Source organism: Plectropomus leopardus, chromosome 13 (assembly GCF_008729295.1).
Source record: "Plectropomus leopardus isolate mb chromosome 13, YSFRI_Pleo_2.0, whole genome shotgun sequence".
Taxonomy (NCBI): Eukaryota; Metazoa; Chordata; class Actinopteri; order Perciformes; family Serranidae; genus Plectropomus; species Plectropomus leopardus.
Window position 1 is genome coordinate 17,153,198 of NC_056475.1, and position 19,033 is coordinate 17,172,230.

The 19,033-nt window shown below is 40.5% G+C and overlaps 3 protein-coding genes across 3 annotated transcripts in view; 1 reads left to right on the forward strand and 2 right to left on the reverse strand.

Moving 5' to 3' along the window:
- Positions 1 to 3,725: 3,725 nt before the first annotated feature.
- Positions 3,726 to 8,614, reverse strand: htatsf1 (HIV-1 Tat specific factor 1). The gene is made up of 10 exons (XM_042499973.1): positions 8,397 to 8,614; positions 7,496 to 7,660; positions 6,726 to 6,960; positions 6,500 to 6,547; positions 6,216 to 6,370; positions 5,931 to 6,094; positions 5,707 to 5,803; positions 5,511 to 5,600; positions 5,266 to 5,403; positions 3,726 to 4,336 (listed from the first exon to the last, which is right to left on the reverse strand). The coding sequence occupies exons 2-10, from the start codon at positions 7,658 to 7,660 to the stop codon at positions 4,094 to 4,096; spliced, it is 1,335 nt and encodes a 444-aa protein (XP_042355907.1). The 5' UTR covers positions 8,397 to 8,614; the 3' UTR covers positions 3,726 to 4,093.
- Positions 8,615 to 8,801: 187 nt separating this feature from the next.
- bod1 (biorientation of chromosomes in cell division 1) lies at positions 8,802 to 11,765 on the forward strand. Its single transcript, XM_042499974.1, has 4 exons — positions 8,802 to 9,008; positions 9,243 to 9,367; positions 10,848 to 11,062; positions 11,139 to 11,765. The coding sequence occupies exons 1-3, from the start codon at positions 8,859 to 8,861 to the stop codon at positions 11,059 to 11,061; spliced, it is 489 nt and encodes a 162-aa protein (XP_042355908.1). The 5' UTR covers positions 8,802 to 8,858; the 3' UTR covers position 11,062; positions 11,139 to 11,765.
- A 5,964-nt stretch (positions 11,766 to 17,729) lies between these two features.
- Positions 17,730 to 19,033, reverse strand: part of bnip1b (BCL2 interacting protein 1b) — a 43,558-nt gene continuing 42,254 nt past the window's right edge. The window contains exon 5 of the mRNA XM_042499572.1: positions 17,730 to 17,865. Within this exon, the coding sequence (XP_042355506.1) occupies positions 17,730 to 17,865 (136 nt within the window). The remainder of the gene's footprint in view (positions 17,866 to 19,033) is intronic.

Consider the following 19,033-nt stretch of genomic DNA (forward strand, 5'->3'; position numbering starts at 1 on the left):
AAAGTGTTTAGTGCAAGATGGTCATGATGATTCAATGCTGAGAACGATGAAAACAAGACTAAAAAATTAAAGCAAGAATTTTTTATAGGAAGTGAGAAAATGCATTTAATTAGAGATCAATTATGACCTCTTTGCTGGTAAAAGCCTGTCAGTGGGGGGTTGGTAGGAGAAGATGGCGTAAGAAGAGTTAGAAAGAGAATAAGGATGCTAGTCCTCTCTTTTTTGTAGTTGACTTCTCTTTTTTCTGTCTTTCTTTGTTTTCTTTCTTCTCCCTCTTCAGCATCTCCTTATCCTTTCTTTCATTTTCTTCTTTCTCTTTTTTCTTTCTCTCTTCCCCCTTTTCCCTCTCTTTCAGCTTCTTGTCTGTCTCCTTCAAAGCCTTATTTTTTTCCTTTTTCATCTTTGCCTTCTCTTTGTCTGTTTTTGAGGCAAGCTCCTGAAATGACAGAAACAGCATTTAATTCAGTATTTTCTCTCTGAAAAGCTAAATGTGAAAAAAAAAAAACTGTTGCAACCTGGCAAGTTATTATCAAAATCAGAAAGCTCAGCTGATTTTACCTGAAGCTTAACATTTTCCTGTGTCAGGAAAAGCTTCATCTCCTCCATCATGCGCTCCTTGTTGAGCCACTCCTCTTCCTTGGCGAGCCACTTCTCTTCCATCTCTCTGATCTGTTTCTGCAGCTCCTCTGCTTTCTTTGTGCTCTCCTCCTTTGCTGCCAGCTCACATTTGAGACAATCCTCCAAAATATTGTGTTTTGTTTGCCACTCTGTCTCATTCTGGTGGATCTTCATCTTTATCGCTCTCAGCATGGCCAGATTTTCCCTCATCAGTGGCATTGTTTCCTCTTTGACGCTGTTTTTTACATCATTTATGTCCTGGATGACCTGGTTTATGTTATTCTCCCAGTCCTCCTGGGATTTTTTGACCTTCTTGGTCTCCATCATGTGAAATTGCAGGTCTTCAGTCAAGGAGCTGACTTCCATCTCTGTTTCTTTTTTTTTTCTCTCCATCTCCTTGGACTGAGTGTCAAACTGATTTTGACTGGCTCTTGCAGACTTTAAGGCCTTATCCACATATTTTTTGGCCATAATCAGAGTTGATACTAAAGAGTACCTTTCATCCAGCAGCTTCTTTTTTTCTTGCTCCCAGACGAGCTCCTTGCTGACTGCCTGCTCCCTCAGAGCAGCATTTTCTGCAGCCAGCTCCATGTTTTCTCTTTTGAAGTCCAGAAGGGTTTGCTGCAGTATGTCCAGGATCTTGCATCTGTTGTTAAAGAGCCCTGCATCAAAAGACATGTCATTCATTGATTGCGTCAGCCAAATTAGTTAAATTCAAGATTTAGTTTTTCATTTTTATGTATATTTGCATACACATAAAAGACAAAATACTGTTATCCCAGCCCACAGCAGTGCAACAGAAAATTAAAAAAAACATATATGTTAAAATAATTATATATCTAAAAACACCATATTATAAACAACCCTACTAAAATTAGATATAAAAAATAAAAAGATAAAAACAAGAAGTACAGGAAAAGCATACATAGCAGCAGAGACATTCAAGTGTTTAAATTTAAAAGTGCAGCATTCTTAAAGTGCTCAATGCAATGCAGATCCATTTGATGTGTTCATCGAATGAAAAATTTAACATTATGATATTTAAGTGAAGCCATACCTTTATTTCACTAAAGGGTGATGCAGATGCAAGAATTGTCTGTTAGTGTTTGTAAACACGCTCACCACCAAAAGTGAAAGTAAAACCCAACACCACATTCAGTCTTTTTTGGCATTTTGCCTCTATTTGCTTTTTTTCTTGGCTCTGTGTTTCTTGGATGCCTGCTGCTTTCGTTCTAGCACCTTGTCGCTAACTTATTATAGAGCCCTCATCTGAGCTGGTGTGGAGCTACACACCCATAAACATCCTGAGCACAAAAATTAATAAAATAATAAGGAAATGCAGGGAGAGGGCAGAGTCTCTGCAAAAAATACACCGTCACAGTTTGTCATAAGTGATGACTGAGAGGGATTACTTCTGTATGAGTCCATACATTGTTTGTTTGTTTAATGAAAATCATAGTATATCATGGTATTATTATATTTTCAAAAATGTAATAATGCCACAATGGTAGACCGATAGCCTATGTAGACTGAATGGCCACTACTTTTGCCTTATTAGGCTATACATATTATATAGCCTATGATAATAAAGAAATACAGGCAGTGGTTTAGATACAAGTTCACATTTGTCATTTTAAGACATCTGAACTTTAATGTTTTTAGTGTTTTGAGTTTTAAAACACAATTGCAGTAACATGTGTATTGTAAGTTGTGCTTAGTTTACATGTGTTTTTGTGGATACCGCAGTCGACTTTTGACGATATTTGTATTTTTAAATAAGTGACTGTATTTAATCACAATAATTATATTGGTTGAAACTTTTTGAAAAAACTAGGCTGTCTTAAATAAGTGTAACACTAAAGAAACTCGGCTAAAAGAGTCTCCTGCTGAGAAAACCTTACCTTTTCTTCTGCGTCATTGCTCTAATCTGTTGAACACTGATACTGGAGTGGTGACAGATGTGTAGTATTTACTTGTAGCTCTGATGTACTTTCCATGGTTGTCACTGTTTCCACTGAGACTTGTCTCTCTTTTGAAAGACTTGACTGCAGGGTTGAGGCAGAGCCCTTTAAGAGTTTATTCTAGTGCACTAGTTTCAGGTAATTAATTTGATTTTTTCATCTAGTTTAAATGCAAAACCACATGCACGTCGCCATAACGACCTGCGTTTTTACAGGGTTCATGACGTGGGTGTGAGGATGTCATGAGACTTGTTACTAATCCCAACAACCATAGGGGCAACTCCCCAGGTGAATAGGGTCCAATTTTCAACATGTAAACATCACTATGAAAGTTCCCCAGTTAATTACTTATTGAGATAAATGTTTTTTGTATTACAAGTTACAATTGTACTGCTTGCTTTTAAATGTTTTTTTCAATTTGCTGAGTATTACAATAACATATGTTGCAATTTATTACCTTTTCTTCAACTTCAAATTATGTCCACAAAAGAAAACTTTGTCAACATCTGTTTTATCTATAAGATGATGTTTTCAGTCTGGTCATCTCTCCTCCATTATTTTTAATACAGCAAAAATGGAAAGGACTGAATAAGCCATAATTATTCTAGCACACTACCAAGAGTTTGATTTGTATTTACAATAATTATTTAACTTAAAAAATCAATTCTTGGCATCTGTGTTTTGATAAACTGTAAAGTTGTTAAGTTTTAGAGAGATATAAAATTAACAACATATATTTAGCTGTTGCTTGTGCTCCAATTCTGCCTTTTAAGGAATACTTTGCCCACAGTGCTTTGAATAGACAGGTTTCAGAAAAAAATGCATGTGTTTGCAAAGTACTGAGCATATGACTGGATAAATAAGATTTGGATTATACTACATGAGAGTGAGTGTGTGAATGGATGTTTTCGTATAGTTCTGATGATGTGAAAAGCAGCCCTCATTTACTTCAAATCATAAAGAATCGTCTCAGTTTTTGGTCTATACATTTGTAGGGGACAGTGCAAGAAAATAAGTTTTCTTTGTGACTTCAGTGTATTACAGGCTCAGAAACTGATACAAAAATTATCACTTTGTGGGTAAAGTATTCCTTTAAAATAAACAACTGTAATATATTCCAAGAAGTAAAGAACAAGACAGAGTGAATTTAGGGCATTTAACATAAAATGTAATGAGTACTGACAGAGAACAATCTTCTACAACTCAAATTCAATACAGTTTCAGTAATTCATTAATATTTTAGGGTTATCAGCACAAAACTAGAAACAAACTGACACATTGAAATCCAGGAAAAGCTGTGATGTGCTTTTCAAGTGCAGTCTAACTACAATGTAAACCAAAAGATGGAAATTGGGTAGACAAAATCATAATTTTATTTTTCTACATTACAAAACAGCTCAAAGTTGCCGAGGTCTCCTCCTTGCCTGCTCGACGCAGAGCTTTGCCACAGTTCAAATCCAAGCACGACTGTCCTGATTGGTAGCTTCGGGGACCAAAGATGTGCATGTGAGTACTTAGGCTTCCTCGTCATCGCTTCCTGCCAGGCTGCTGTCTGTAGAGTCTGCTTCCTCTGCCTGTGGTTCTGTTTTTGGGTGCTGTTCGGACTCTGTGGTGCTGGAGGGTTCTGGGGGTTCTGTAGTGGTGGCTCCGCCCCCTGCTGGCTTGGCGGTGTTGTTCGGTTGGCCTTGTTTGTCTCCCTCAAGGAAAGCAGACCAACCCTTAAGTCGCTCCTCCCGCTCACGTGTTGTCTCCTCCACCTGCACAAACAGAATTAGAAGGATGAAGGATGCAAATTCTTACCAGACGCAGAGTTTGACACACCGAGCCATTGGTCGGCTGTTGGTCAATGTCAGGCTGAGCATCTGTCGCCCTAGTTTTTACGGTGTGTCCCGCGCTGTTGGCACTAGTCTACCCGTGATTATTTTTCAGCCGATTCAGCGTGCTGAATTGGCATTGTAGATGGCAGAGCTCGTCAGTGAATGAAATCACTCTGACGGTTCAGCTCAGTGCAGAAATGGAGAAATGGAAGGAAGATAAGTGGAGAGGGCACGAGATCGAAACAAACTTGTTAAAGAACCTTTTTTAGCCATTGAGCTCTTCAGCAGAGACAGGTTGTATTTGTTTGTGTTATTGTTCACTAGCACACAGTAAATATGTATTTTTTCAACATAGGGCCGTATTGGTAATTAGCAAATTGGCTAACTAGTGTCTTGAATCCATCTGGTCAGTCGTCCAGTTTCCCTTTTTGAACGATGAATACAGACTACCGTCGCCTGCTGGTATGGAAAGTTTTTCCTGTCTTGCTGGTGCAGAACGTGTGTGCTAGTTGGCTGCTGTCTGTAGTCTTTCTGATGTATTTAGTTTAACTTTTTGGCTGAGACACAGGCGACATGAGGCAACGCATCATTTGGTCTTCGTCACCACTAGTTTCTTTATGCTAGTTTAGTGCATCTCGGCCTTAAGATACCACTAAAATATCACTAAAATATCACATGACTTGCTCACAAGTATGCTGACCGAAAGGCTCTGGTATTGTGTTGGTACTGAGATGATATCACTTTTATTCAGTATGGGTGAAGCTTCAAAAATGCTGCTTCCGTAACATTTTCATAATCCAACTCAGAGGAATATTTTAATCACCCTTCCTGCTTGCTGAGTGCCCTTTTGTATTTTGCATTTGGTTTACCTGATAGTCTGTCGTTCCGTCCCAAGGCAGAGCGATCAGCTGCCTCCCTCCAAACCAGCGACCATTGAACGACTGAATGCATGCATCGGCTTGATCGGGCTCCTTAAATGAGACTGATGCCACGCCGTCTGGGTGTCTCTGCATCACAGACACAACCACATGCCAGCTCTTTAGTGAAGCCACCACCATAAAATTCAAACCATTCTAATCGGACTTGGAAACAACATGAATGACAATAAACTCACATCGAAGAGGATGACCTTCTTGACCTCCCCGAACTTCTCACACTCTGTCCGCAGATCCTCGCGATACTCATTCAACTCCAGTGGGTCTTCCTGTGAAGGCCAATAAAAACCACTGAGATAAATACCTTCAATGCACTGTGTGTGTGTGTGTGTGTGTCTGTGTGTGATGTAAATGCATGTGTGTATCTCTGTGCACCTCAAAGTCACTGGGATGGAACATGTTCCTGATGATGACAACTTTTTCATGCCTCTTCCTCACTTCTCCTTGCTTCTCTGGTCTCCAGTCCAACTGTCTACACAGAGAAAAGACACACAAAAGAATTACTTGCCTTCTCTTAATCTACCTTCAGCATTCGGGGAGAGTTGATCCCTACATGCAGAGTGGGAGGCTAAATGACAAAACAAGGAGGTAGAGTTTACTTCTGTTGCTGCTGCATCTTCTTCCTATACTCTTTGGTCTTCTTCTTCTTCTTGCTGGAGTCGTACTGGCCCTTAAGCTCAAACTTTGCTGCTTCCACGTGGAGTCTGTAACCTCGGACCTCTGACTCGTCAATCAGACGCATAGCCAATGCCACTGACTCCTTCTGCAGAGAATCACAAACACACACACGGTCACCCTGATGGAGTGAAATACAATACTAACACTGGACTTACAGATGTGGAACCTACAACTGAAGTTTAAGGCAAGCAGAAGGACAGGCAAACCTTTAGATAGCAGCAGAGGCCGTCTCCCTTCAGATTTCCCTCTTTGTCCTTGTACAGTTTGACCTTGTACTCTTCGGTGATGGGATCCCGCATCACAATGCCGCACTTGGACATCAGCTCAATAAACTCCTCAGTGCTGATGTCAGGAGGCAGACCTGGGGAAAGGAGACCAGGACAGAAAAAAGAGAGAAAAAGAGGAAAAATATGGGATAAACAGGTTCAGATACTCAACGGACAGCTGTCCTCTTGACAGTGAGAAATAAAAAAAAAATAGCGACACCAACCTGATACGTAGACATTGGTGTTTTTGTTGTCGTCAATATCAAACCATCCTACAAACACAAAAAAAAGGAAAAAAGAACATTAACCAACAGATGCGTTTTTAAATTAATCTTTGAATTTGTACATATACATATACTGTATACTGGTAACAAATAAAATCCTGATTGTAGACGGAGAGAAAGTTGCACTGGTTTGCTCTCTCCTCTCTGGTAGTGAAAGTCGCTTTACCTGGCTCTGCTTTCCTCTTCTCCCCTTTCTGCTTAGCTTCTTTAGCTGGGGTCTCTTGCTGGCCTGTGTTCAGGTTCTGGGCGGCATCTCCTGGTTTCTCCCTTTCAGAGTGTTTGCTGTTTGTTTTGGGGTCTGCTGGCTCAGTGCTGCTCACTGCAGCTTTGTCGACATCTGGATCTCCTTCCTGACTGAAGCCATAGTTGGCCTGGTAGGCTGCAATGAAGTCGTCTGTTATCTAGAGAAATGAAACAAACCTACTTAACATTAACACGGAAACTGACACTACTACATACAAAAAAAGAGGTCTGTGGTGCAGTTGGGTGGAGTGACATCTGTATTTAGTGTTGCTATATGTGTTTGGGTCATCCATGATGCATTTTAAAGTTGAGTGTAGTCACTGGCAAGTACAAGCTAATATGGAGAATTTGGCTGTTAAAGTTAATATTATTGTTACTATGCCACACCTCCTCCAGTCAAAGTACATCAATGTACTATGCATCGCAGAGTCAACCAAACGAGCAAAAAACGGGCTTTACAACCACATCAATAGGCACAACTCAGAATCAGCTGACAGAAAAGGAAACAAAAAATAAAAATAAAGCATTGTAGACATAGATAAACAGACAGACAGACAGACAGACAGACAGATAGCGATGTAAACACCAACACCAACAGTATCAAGACAGATCTGAGGCTCAGTGACTGGGAGAATTTAAAAATCACATTTGACATAGGTAGACAAAAGCTGAGAGATAAGTAAGCGTTCATACTTTAGGGAACCAGGCCTTCTTTTCATGGTCCCAGTCATACACGGTCCCATCCTCTGGGTCAGTGTAGCTGTACGGGTCAGAGCCATCTTCATTTCTCTGGCCGTAGAGTTCCTGCATCCGCAGCTGCTCCATAAACTCTTTGTTGGCATCTGCATGGCCACTCATCTGCAACAAGAATGTGAAATTATCCAGGTCAGCGAGCCATTACATCTCAGCTTGTACAAAGCAGGTGTTTTATGCCAGGATGTGAAAACACTTACATTTACTTATTATAATTTAAGAAGCTGATGCAAATATTGAGGATGATTTGGTTACAATCCATTAAAGGTCAAACAAGAAAGCAAAGAAGATCGACAGGGGTCTTTTCTTAAAGCTTATCAATTTAGTAAAAATATGCCAAAATGTGTGTGATCCAACAATAACAGTTCCCTTTGGCATATTCGTTTAATATCCTGATTTGGCCACTGTTCAAGTTGGACCAGTGCTGTAAAAACAAACAGTAAACGACTCTGCTCAGCCTATATAATATCTCAATAGCCTGCTCCTGACACATGACAACAAAGCCCTTTTGCACATAAGCCATTAGCCAACCAATCATAGATGGTTACGGGCACTGTCACCGCCCAGTAAGTCATGAAAGAGATGTCAGCCAGTTGCTTTAATTCATCACACTGTGATTACTGAGAAGTGACAGCCTGAATCAGTGTGTGCGAGCTACATTACTAGTCTACACTTTAAATAATCTGCTGCACGTGGTGTCACGGCTGTTGTGGTTCACATCACTTTAGGAAAATGTAAACATGATGCACATTTGAGAACATTCATAGATCTGAGCCTGAGCATTAAGAAAGTGCATCAGGTAACTTCATGTTAGCAAACATAGCTAGTTAGCTAGCATTACCTTTTACAACAGTCCAGGCGATCTAAAATCTGGTAGTTGCGAAGATTCACGAGACAGACTACCTCCGTCTGAATACCTAACCACAGTACACAATACGCTTCTGTGTTTTCAGAAATCACTTTATGTTTTATGTTAATTTTCCTTTAAGGCTAAGGTTAACCACTGCGCGCTAACGTTTACCCATGGATCTGTTCCTCTCGCTCGCAAATACTTCCGATGTCAGGTTTCGAATGCGCATGCGTCACAACTGGGGATTAAGCGCTCGATTTATAATGCGGCGTCTACCTTCTCGCCACAGCGGTTAACGGCATTGTGAACAGAGCAAACGATCACCCCGCCCGCCGTTTGTGGAAGTTGGAACGAGTGGACCTCGTGTCGTGTTAGTAAACAAGCGCCAGTGGCTCAGCTAGATACCTTGTAGTGTAGCTAGCAGGCAAATCTACATCTTTACTTCGGTTTGGTATGGCGGAGGGAAGCGGGAATGTGAATGTCGCTCCGGCCAGTCTTCCCCCCGGAGACCCGCAGCTGATCGGTATGATTGTGGAGCATCTGAAGAATCGGGGGCTTTTTGACGAGTTTCGTAGGGACTGTCTCGCCGACGTTGATACGAAGGTAGTCCACTAAAGCTACCAGGGCTAATGTCTGTCGTCTCACTTTAGCAAGAGAGTTAACGCTATTGTCGGCTAATATTGCTCGAACATTTAGCTAGCTACTAACCTGTTGTTTGTTCAACTGGAAAAATTGCGTTTTTCTTTGTCAAAATATACTTTTCATGTACAGTGTGTTGCACCAGTGTGTATCGTTGCTTTACATTGACCGTGTTTACGTCGCTGTCGTTGCTGCCAGCCTGCCTATCAGAACCTGCGACAGAAAGTTGACAACTATGTCACGTCGCACCTGAGCACTCAGGACTGGAACCCGTCCATCAACAAGAACCAGATGAGGAACGGACTGAGACAAAGTGTCGTTCAGTGAGTGTCACCTTTAACTGTCTTGAATTATCAGGGGCCCTGTGCCTGTAAAAGAGGGATACTCAACATGCTTTGCTTGGAGGGCTCTTTTGCAAAATAGTATGAGTTCAGGAGCAGCAGCCCGTGCACGTTTCTAGGACTTAAGGACATTTCTTGGATTTTAAGACTTTGAGGTGTTTCTCGGATTATGGACGTTTCTCAGGTATTAAGATGTTTGTGGGATTTGGGACATTTCTAGGGTTTTGTTCATATAGGATTTTACGACATTTCTATGATTTCGGTACATACATTTCTAGGATTTTAGGGAATTTGTGGGATTTCAGCACACTTCTAGGATTTTAGGAGGTTTCTAGGATTTGAGGACATTTCAAGGATTTGAGGACATCCCTACAATTTTTGCACATTTCTAGGATTTCAGGATGTTACTAGAATTTTAGGACATTAGTGGCTTAGCTTGGACCTCTGTCAGGGTGTGTAGGGGATCCTCCACTGGCACTTGGTTGGGGCGGGGGGGTCACTAGACACCCGTTTTGGGGCCTGATTTGGCCAGTTGAGTATCACTGCTGTAAAGTGTACCACTACTTTAGGAATTTTGAATATGTTTGATATAGAATTGTATTCAATTGCTTCTGAGCAAGCAACCACATAACTGTAGTTTACAGAATAGTCTACAATTAATGATTTTATTGCAGATATATGCTATAATACATGAAACTTAAGTAAAGCCAGGGTCCTACATTGTTCTTGTATTATAGGGGTTATTCATGTTTAGTACTGAACTTTCATAAAATGGATGGACTCTCAAGAGAAAAAAGAAAAGTGATGGTCAAAATTAGGACTAATTTAATTATCAGTTAATCCGTCAATTATTTTCACTATCAATCAGTTAATTGCTTCTCCTCTTAAACACCAGAAAATCTGTGATATCCTGACTCGTCCACATCAATGTCTATGTCAAGCCCTAAAAATGCTATCTCCTGTTACTGCCATTATGCCACTCTGTCTTTCACAATGTCTTGTGTATTTCATTTTGTAAAAAAATGTTACTTTAGTAATTCTTAGAACACCGTGCAGGCAAAACGTGAGTCTCTCACACTGAGCTTAAATTCGAAGCTAAATCTACATTTTTCCTGATCACTTCAAAAACTGCCCTGATCGGCCCTGATCTAATGTTTGAAATCGGATCAGTACATCCCTATCGATCAGTGCTGTCTAGTTTGACTGCATTTTATCAGCAGTGATTGACAGCTATAAGAGACTCCTCAGCTCTGATTGGTTTTTTTGTTCATCTGCAGTAAGGCCATTGGAAGCGCTACAAGTAGAGTCTGATTTTTTTTTTTCACCGACTATCAGTCTGATTTAGTACTGTATGAATATAGGAGAGTTTCAGCAAATATGAAATGTCCTTTTTTTCAACTAAAAGTTAACTACAACTTTGAGTCAAATAATGATGTAACTCCACTTTATTTCTATTATTTAGATCAGGTATGTTGGAGTCTGGTGTGGACAGGATCATCACGCAAGTTGTGGACCCCAAGATGAACCATACTTTCCGGCCACATATAGAAACTGCCATCCATGATTTCTTGTCAGGAGAAAAGAGGGAAGAGAACAACGTGTGTCCTAACTCTGCACCGTCTGAACAGACAGAACAACAGGAGGCCCCGTCTGCCTCTGGCCCCAAAACCCCCTGAGGTGTGTTTAAAATCTGAGTGTGAGGCCAAGAACAATTTGGAAACACAGTTTACAAGTCTATATTTTCCCTCCTCAGGTACATGTGCTGGTCTGCACACAGTGCTGTATGGCTGTGTTAGCCCTTTGAAAGGTGCGGCATCAGGTGGGAAGAAGACAAGGAACAGGAGGTTGTTTCCTGCTACCTCAGTTGAAAAGACAGGAGTCTGGAGTCTTTCTGAGGTTGGACAATCGTGAGTGGTGCACTTTCACTGCACTCCGCAGCTCTTGCCGTGTAAAAACACATGGCACAAACCTGAATTAATATTTTTGATTTTTTTTTTTATTGTTATGGGTGATATCAGAAAGATTTTTACTTCAGGAAGTTGTATGTTGTGTAATGCCGATTACTCACTCACCCTGTTGGTGTGTATAGACATTTTCCTCAGAAACCCATCAATATCTTAAACATTCAAACTACACTGATTCAGAATGATGGATGAAGTCAGTGCGTTGGATCCAGTTAGGAGGATTAGAGGAAGAAGAAGCAGACGTTTCCTTCTAAATCAGATAGACTATTGAAAGACATCTATGTAAATATATTTTGATCCGTAGCTAGAAGTCTTCAATTTTTATCACACCATGTCAGGTTTCCTTTTGGTGCATGTATTTAATATGTAGCATTCACTGTTCATCCTATGTGCTTAACTAAACATACTTGACAACATGTTCCTCTCTGTGGTCTTTTTCTTTTTTTACCCATTTGCAGTTCCTGTGATTAGTCTGATGCATGTAAAGCTATTGGGTAGGTCTGTAAAAACAGACTGGAGTTATGGCAATAACTTTTTCTGTTTCCTGCAATGAAAACAGGGACCAATCATTAAATAGTACCACTAGGTGGGGTAGTTTTTCTCATTTAGGTATTTGACATGCAGAAACCACCAAAAAGCAAACCTGCCGCCTGAAACATATACAGGTCCTATCCCACTGTATCACTTTATGAGGTGTACAACTTGAAGTCATGAGTTGCGCTGACTGACAAATGACTCCGCACCTTTTTAATGAGCCACAGGGATCATGTCAGGAGTGGAGGCATACACTCCAGCTACTTGTGTTATTTCTGTTTTGTAAAACATGCTACTGACCCCGTAGAGGCATGTTTAATGTTATATATCGTTTAAAGAGGTTTCTGTGCAATGTTTATCTCTAAAAAGTCATACCTAAAAGCCACAGGTAGTGTCCCTGTCTCCGGTTGTGCTTTTAATTTATTTACAGGATCAGAGGTGAAATTGTTCTTAGATGCCTCCACGGAAAATGGCAAATATATTTACTTACTGATTAACTGGGGACCAAGGCGAGACAAGGTGAGAGCATTTTTCATATGGGGTTTCACACAAAAACTTGCACACTGAGTCTGATGCATTTTATTGCTCTCTTCATTGTGGAAGTTTGCAGTATGAGACGAAATTAAAAGACACATTCCTCCCTGCCTTCCCTCACTGGAGTTACTTCCACTCTTTACCCATGTTTTATTTTTGGCACTGCGGTTAAAGGGGGTGAGCTGTCCTCCTCTGTCTCCACACTTTCACTCTCTTTGTCTGTGTCAGTCCACATCCTCTTCCTCGTCATCATCATCCACCTGAGTATTACTACCTGACCTGTTGAAAATACGCTATCTGAGTAATGAAATGATGGTGTGACCTGTTCGTCTATCTTGTTGTGAATGACCCGCCATCGCATTCTTCACTGCCTCTTTGTCAAACGGGGAAAATGCACGAGGGTTTTAAGTGAAAATGCATGTGTTTGGAAATTACTGAGCACGTGACAAGAAAAATTAGACTTAGATGATACTGGACAAGTTGTATGAGAGTTTGTCAACAAATGTTGAAACATACTTTTGCCCTTGTTATACATGGTCCCCAATAATCAATTTGTTTGCTGTTTTTTTCTGTTAAGGCATGCAAGAGAAACCAAGTTTTCTTCAGGAATTCAAGGTAATGCACGACACGACTGACTGATAAACAAACGGTCATTTTGTGGGTGAAGTATTCCTTTAAGCCTCAGTCAATCAGTTTTGAGTGTTTGTGCATGTATCATCACAGCTTGCGTAACTTTATTGATTTAACTGCTTGTTTTCGGCAGGAGACTGATCCACACGTTAACACAAATATGTGTGTCAGAGAGCACGCCTGTAAATCTGTTATCCTCTGTTTTTCTGTGTGTGTACCATCTGTGTGAAGTCAGATACACTTTAGGTATTGACCTGAAAGAAACTGAATTTATGAGTGAATATATTTATTAATTATGTTAATCATTTTTATTTCCCATTTAAACATCAAATAATGAAATACCCAATAGTTAATTTATTTTTATTTATTTTCGCAATGTGCAAAAACTAATCAGTTTGATTCTTATTTTCTTTTAGCCGTCCTCCATGCATAAAAAAAATGTGTTCTTTTTGAAAAACTCAATAGCAACATGTTTTCACAAAAACAAAGGCAACATCTGTTTCACTGAAGAAATAATGCCACAATGATGCTGTAGAGTTTTTCAAAGCATTTTTCCTCACAATTTAAATTACACGTACCTACACTGAATCAAAGGCGAATATGTCAAACCCTCAGCACATAAAAAATAATGTACCTGCATGTGGTTTGTGGGAACTGACGCGTAAAACCGTAGAAAACCAGCATTATGGTCTTTGAAGAGGTTTGAGTTGTGAACTGAATACATCATGGCAAGAAAGGAAGGCCTAACTGATAAAGTTTATCGACCCAAAGGTTGTAGTAACGCTTCCTCCTTGGATCAATTATCACAAAGCAGATACTGAATGTGATCTCTATTCACACAGGGGCAGACATGTTTACAACATGTTCATGTGAGACAAAGAGCACAGGAGGGCCCTGCGTGTGTACTGTTTGCACAGTGTTGTCTATGTGCATTAGTGTGCCATTTTGGATGTGAGTGTGTGTTTAGTGTTGGGGTGAAGGGTCATTGCATGGGTGGTCATCAGGAGTTGTGCGAGGAAAGCTGTTGGATGTTGTTTTGAAGCAGGATGAGATGGAACGAGGAAGAGGTCAGGGGAAAAAAGTCCTCCAACACTCCCACAAATGTCCAAACATTAGCCCCCATGTAAGAGTGAGTCTTCCCCAACTGGGCCCCTGCATGGACACACACATAAACACACCCTGTCTTTGTACCTTGACCACTAATACACACACTCTTGTTATAGTTATAGTTAAATTTTATTTGATATGGACATTACAGTAGCATTAGAAATGTACATTTAAGTTTAACAGTTTGCAGTGAAATGCGAATGTGCAACAGCTATCCACAGGAGGCCTATGAAAAAGAAAGAGAATATTAAAAAAGAAAGAAAATCTATCCACAAGTACATACATACACACACACACAAACAAACACATAAAAACAGCATCAATAAATCACAAAATACATCCACACATATCACTTATACATCCCAAAAGATACATCCACAAATAAATACAAAAAAAAAATCCATTACCAAATACACAGAAATACAGCCTCATAATTTACAAAATACAGATGTCTACAGTGGTTTTGTGTTTTACTCTTATGACTCACCATGATTTTGTACCTACATGAGTGTCATGGTTTTGCCCCTGTAACGGAGATGTTTTAAGTTAGAATATATATATATTTTTTATAATATTTGATGAAGCTTTCAAAGCTTAACACACTGTGTTTTTTCCAAAATGTAACAATGATGCCACCTCATCGGTTATTTTGTCCATATGTTTTTATTGTGTCGTCATACAATAATGTAATGGGTTTTATAGTTGGTTATGAGGCTTGTGACCGGGTGGTGATACAATAGAAGTTGGAGCATACCACGACATGCATATAGCTGTGTTGAGCTGAGGAACAGATTTTTTTTTAACCCTTATTTATACAGGAAATCTCATTGAGATATGGGGTCTCTTTCTTAGATACTATCTGATAAGCTTGAAGCAGTTCAGTTTTGCTTTAATGTTTTTGCAAATGTTACACACTTGTTTATCAAATCCTTGATGTTTTAAACCATGTTCATCGAAGGCCTCTTGGATGCAGGGTTGATAAACCTGAGGTGGCAGGGGAGCAAGGAGAGTGAAGTATGACAGGGGTTTTTTTCGACTGGAGTGGAAACGTTGATGTCATTGTGTCACATGACTGCGGCCTGTCTCTTTGTGGATGTCGAGGGTCAGAAGTCATGGCCGTTATGAGGGAAAACATGCAGCCACAACAACTAGGCCGCAAGATTTGAACATATTGTGAGGAAAAACATCAAAGCTGAACTCACCTTGGACACAAAAGCACAAACATGTTATGATACGACTGTTCTAGCTCACAAAGTCACTATAACTACAGTTAATTCAGGCATATCTAAAGTCCTGCCTTGGGGTCAATCGTGGCCTGCAGACAGATTTTAAATGGCCCATGGCTTGTTATAAAAAAAATATACTGCATGCTTCCCACCACGCAGTAAGGGTTAATCAAGCAAAGTAGGAACTATCCAGACGAAACTAACATGTTTTCATAAACAGATGCTAAACAAGCTCAAACTGTCACCTACCAGCAGATAAATACTGTTGCGTGGCAGACATTGCCACAGCAAAGAATCGTAAAGCAGCGACGTGTCTAGGGAGTGGCCTGGGGTGACACATCATACATATTAATGATTTTAAAATATTTACATTCTAGTGCAAATTGTTTTGTTTCTTATCATTAGTGTATTTATATTTTATATTTTTACTTACTTTGTGCAGATACTTATTTCCACTTTCTATAATTCTCTATACTTGGCATCAGAGCGACTGCAACAAATCTCAATTTCCGCCCTGGGAATCAATAAAGTATTTCTGATTTCTGATTTTTAGGGCTAAAAGGACCCTGTTACCCCAGCTCTGAATCAACATTGAATAATACACAGACACCTTATGGCCTTTCCTGTAGTTCATTAAGAAAATGTAATTACTCTGCAGCTTTGGGAGCTGGTGTATGAAAACCAAAAATCACCAAAAGCAAATATCAAAGTTGCAGGTATCTAAAGAGCATAGACCTGGAGATATTTCAAACATATCAATGAAAATGTGTTGGAACCCTGTTAGTTATTACTTCTAAACCCTTTCGTAAATAATGCCTTATGAGAGGGAGTCTCTGGATATTTTGAATATGTCAGGCATACATAATGTGAAAAATGTCAGTTTAACATGATTGTAGCACTTTGTAAAACCTGGCCCTCTTCACACAATCCTGCTCCCTCTCTCTTTCAGTCTGAGTGCTGCTGATACCTTACTCACTGCACCTCTCCCTGCCAAGAAAGCAGCTGCTAACCCTCAAACTCTCTCTCTCTCTCTCTCTCTCACACACACACCCACACACACACACATGTACACTGGCAGTCAGGATAATTGAGTGTGGATGTCTTGAGTGGTTGACCTTCACGTGGCCCCGCAGACTGTAAATGAACAGGAAGAAGACCTTATAAGAGCGGCACCCCTCTCTCCTTCATTCACTTGTGCTCTGGTGGATAAAAAATGGGAAATCGAAGCCCAATAGTCGATCAACCAGTGCGTTCAAACACCACAACCGCACACAACCTGCTACTGTCGGCCCTATTTTCTCTCTCATCAATGATAAACTTTTGGCTCCAGTATGGTGCGCGTTCACATGGCTGTGCTGTGATTGGTGGAGACGAACGTGATCGCGCAACACTTTATATATTCCAGCCTCATGCCGCGTTTTCACTGCACAGTGGAAACAACCCCGCAAGGCTGTAATTCTGCCGTTTCACTTTATAACACAAACACATTAGATAAAAAACGGCCTGAGATTAGTCTGAAGCATGCTGGCGAACCTGTCCAAAGTGTTTTTTGTGATTTTTCTGCTCCTGGCCTGTCAACAGGGGCTTACCACGGAGCTGCATGATGTCCAGGAGAAACAAGCGAGCCAAGCCAAAAGAAGCCTCTCTCTGCGGAGCACAGGTGAGCCTAACAGCAGGTGTGCTGTTGTCCTGATTATCTAGTCGTTGTTACGCTGCATTATTTACATTATTTACAGCGTTAACTCAGAATAATGAGGAATAATGGCAGTTATGGTGTCCAGAAAAACATATTGTTCAGTGAGTCAAAAGCTTTTATAGTAAGAACATATTAAATTTGTAAGTATGTACAAGGGTGCCACGGGCACTCTCTGCAGGATTGTCCGTGGTATAGGCTAACTAAGAGAGGTTGGGGAAGCTTTGGTGTAAAAGTTTGCGCTTTTTTTTGCATTTCATCAAATTGTGTTAGTTTGTTTATGGGTATGCACTGAATTATTTCTGTTTGACACTGATACAAACTGTTGCATGTGTGGTAGGCAGGCCCATATGGCGCTGTGATGCTCCCTCTGGATCCTGTTGTTGATGAGTCGTGGGCTGCAGTTTAAGTTTATAATATAGCCTACATAAATTACAGTTTTGTTGCAGTGTATTAAGTTTGTTTTTGTGGTGCGTCTGCAAAGAGAGGTGCGTTAAAGTGCCCCTATGGCATCTGATGGCATTATTTTTATCTTCTATATGTTGGTCTTTCATGGAATCGTTAAAATAGTTTACATGCTGTGCAGCCTATATCAGTTTAAACTATGTCATAAACCGGCCGTGTCTGTACCGGGCCGTTCTGCAGAGCGCGCCTCTCTAATTGCTCCCCTGCTCTCTTGGTGGCTGTAACTCAATGCGCACCTCCGGCGGCTCGATCCTTGTCCAAGCACATTCCCTCCGTACCAGCAGGGCGGTGCATGACGGCACCTCCGGCCCGGAGCTGACCTGCAGGCTGCAAAACATCAACAGCGGCAATAGCTCATAGTATAGACTATAGATACCCAGTTTGGTTTGCCCTAGAGCCACTTTTGCGAAATGGCAGGAGGCAGGGGAACAGGTAATAAAAAATATTGATAATATTTACCAGTATAATTGAATGACTTTCCCTTGTACATCTTTTAACTTTTTGTTCTTATTCATCTTTGCCAAGAGGCAAATCCAGCAGCCCGGCACATGTCAGAGGTCAGCAGGAGCGTATCTAGGATGTAAGGACATCAGGGCCCAGCGCGGACCGCTGTCAGAAGACCCTGGTGTCCTCACCTGGCGCTTAATTTTTTATAAAAAAAAAATTCTGCCGCTTTTTAATGCACTCTGACACATTATTTATATTCAGAGAACTTAAAAATCACCAGTGTGAGCAATGTATCTTCACCGAGTGCGTTTATTTGCACAAAATAATCTGGGATTTGCACTTATTCAGAAAAAGACCACATTTCCAACAAGCTGTTTACATGTCTAATGAAAATGAACATTCTACTTAAAGTCCCATTTTGCATACTAAGATTAACGTGCCTTAACATGTTGATTATCATATAAAGTGGAAAAGTAGACTGAAATACGTTTTTTTTCACAGTTCTTTACTGGTGACAGACTTGTTTGACTCTCTTTTCAAGTCTTTGATGAGGTTTAAAACCGGTGTGTTTCCTCTTCTGGCCAAAAACGTGGGATTTTCCTTTGCATGCAGCTCTACCCCACAACTTTGCAAATTGTCGGCGAGTTGGTTTGTGTACAACGTATCCATGGCAACGCACAGAGCCGACCGTAAAAAGTCAAGAGCCTCTGTGTCGCAAACCATGGTAAAAACTGCAGTTGAGACTCATATTCTGAATTGCCTGTATACATGCCCCAATAGGATAATGCAAATATTGTCATATTTGGAATAATAGGGAAATATTGGTGTGCATGTAACAGCAGCCACCGTCAACCTGAAAATGGTCTGCAGGCCGCCCACCCAGCACCCTGTCAGGCCATAAAATAACTATTACTGGTATAGACCTGTAACAGCAAGAACAATTTAATAAACATCTATTCCCTGCTGGTCAAAAATTCAGTTAAAATGAACTGAAGAATCTAAACCACAGTCTGTAAAAATAATGTATGTAGCTACCGTGATGTCACCC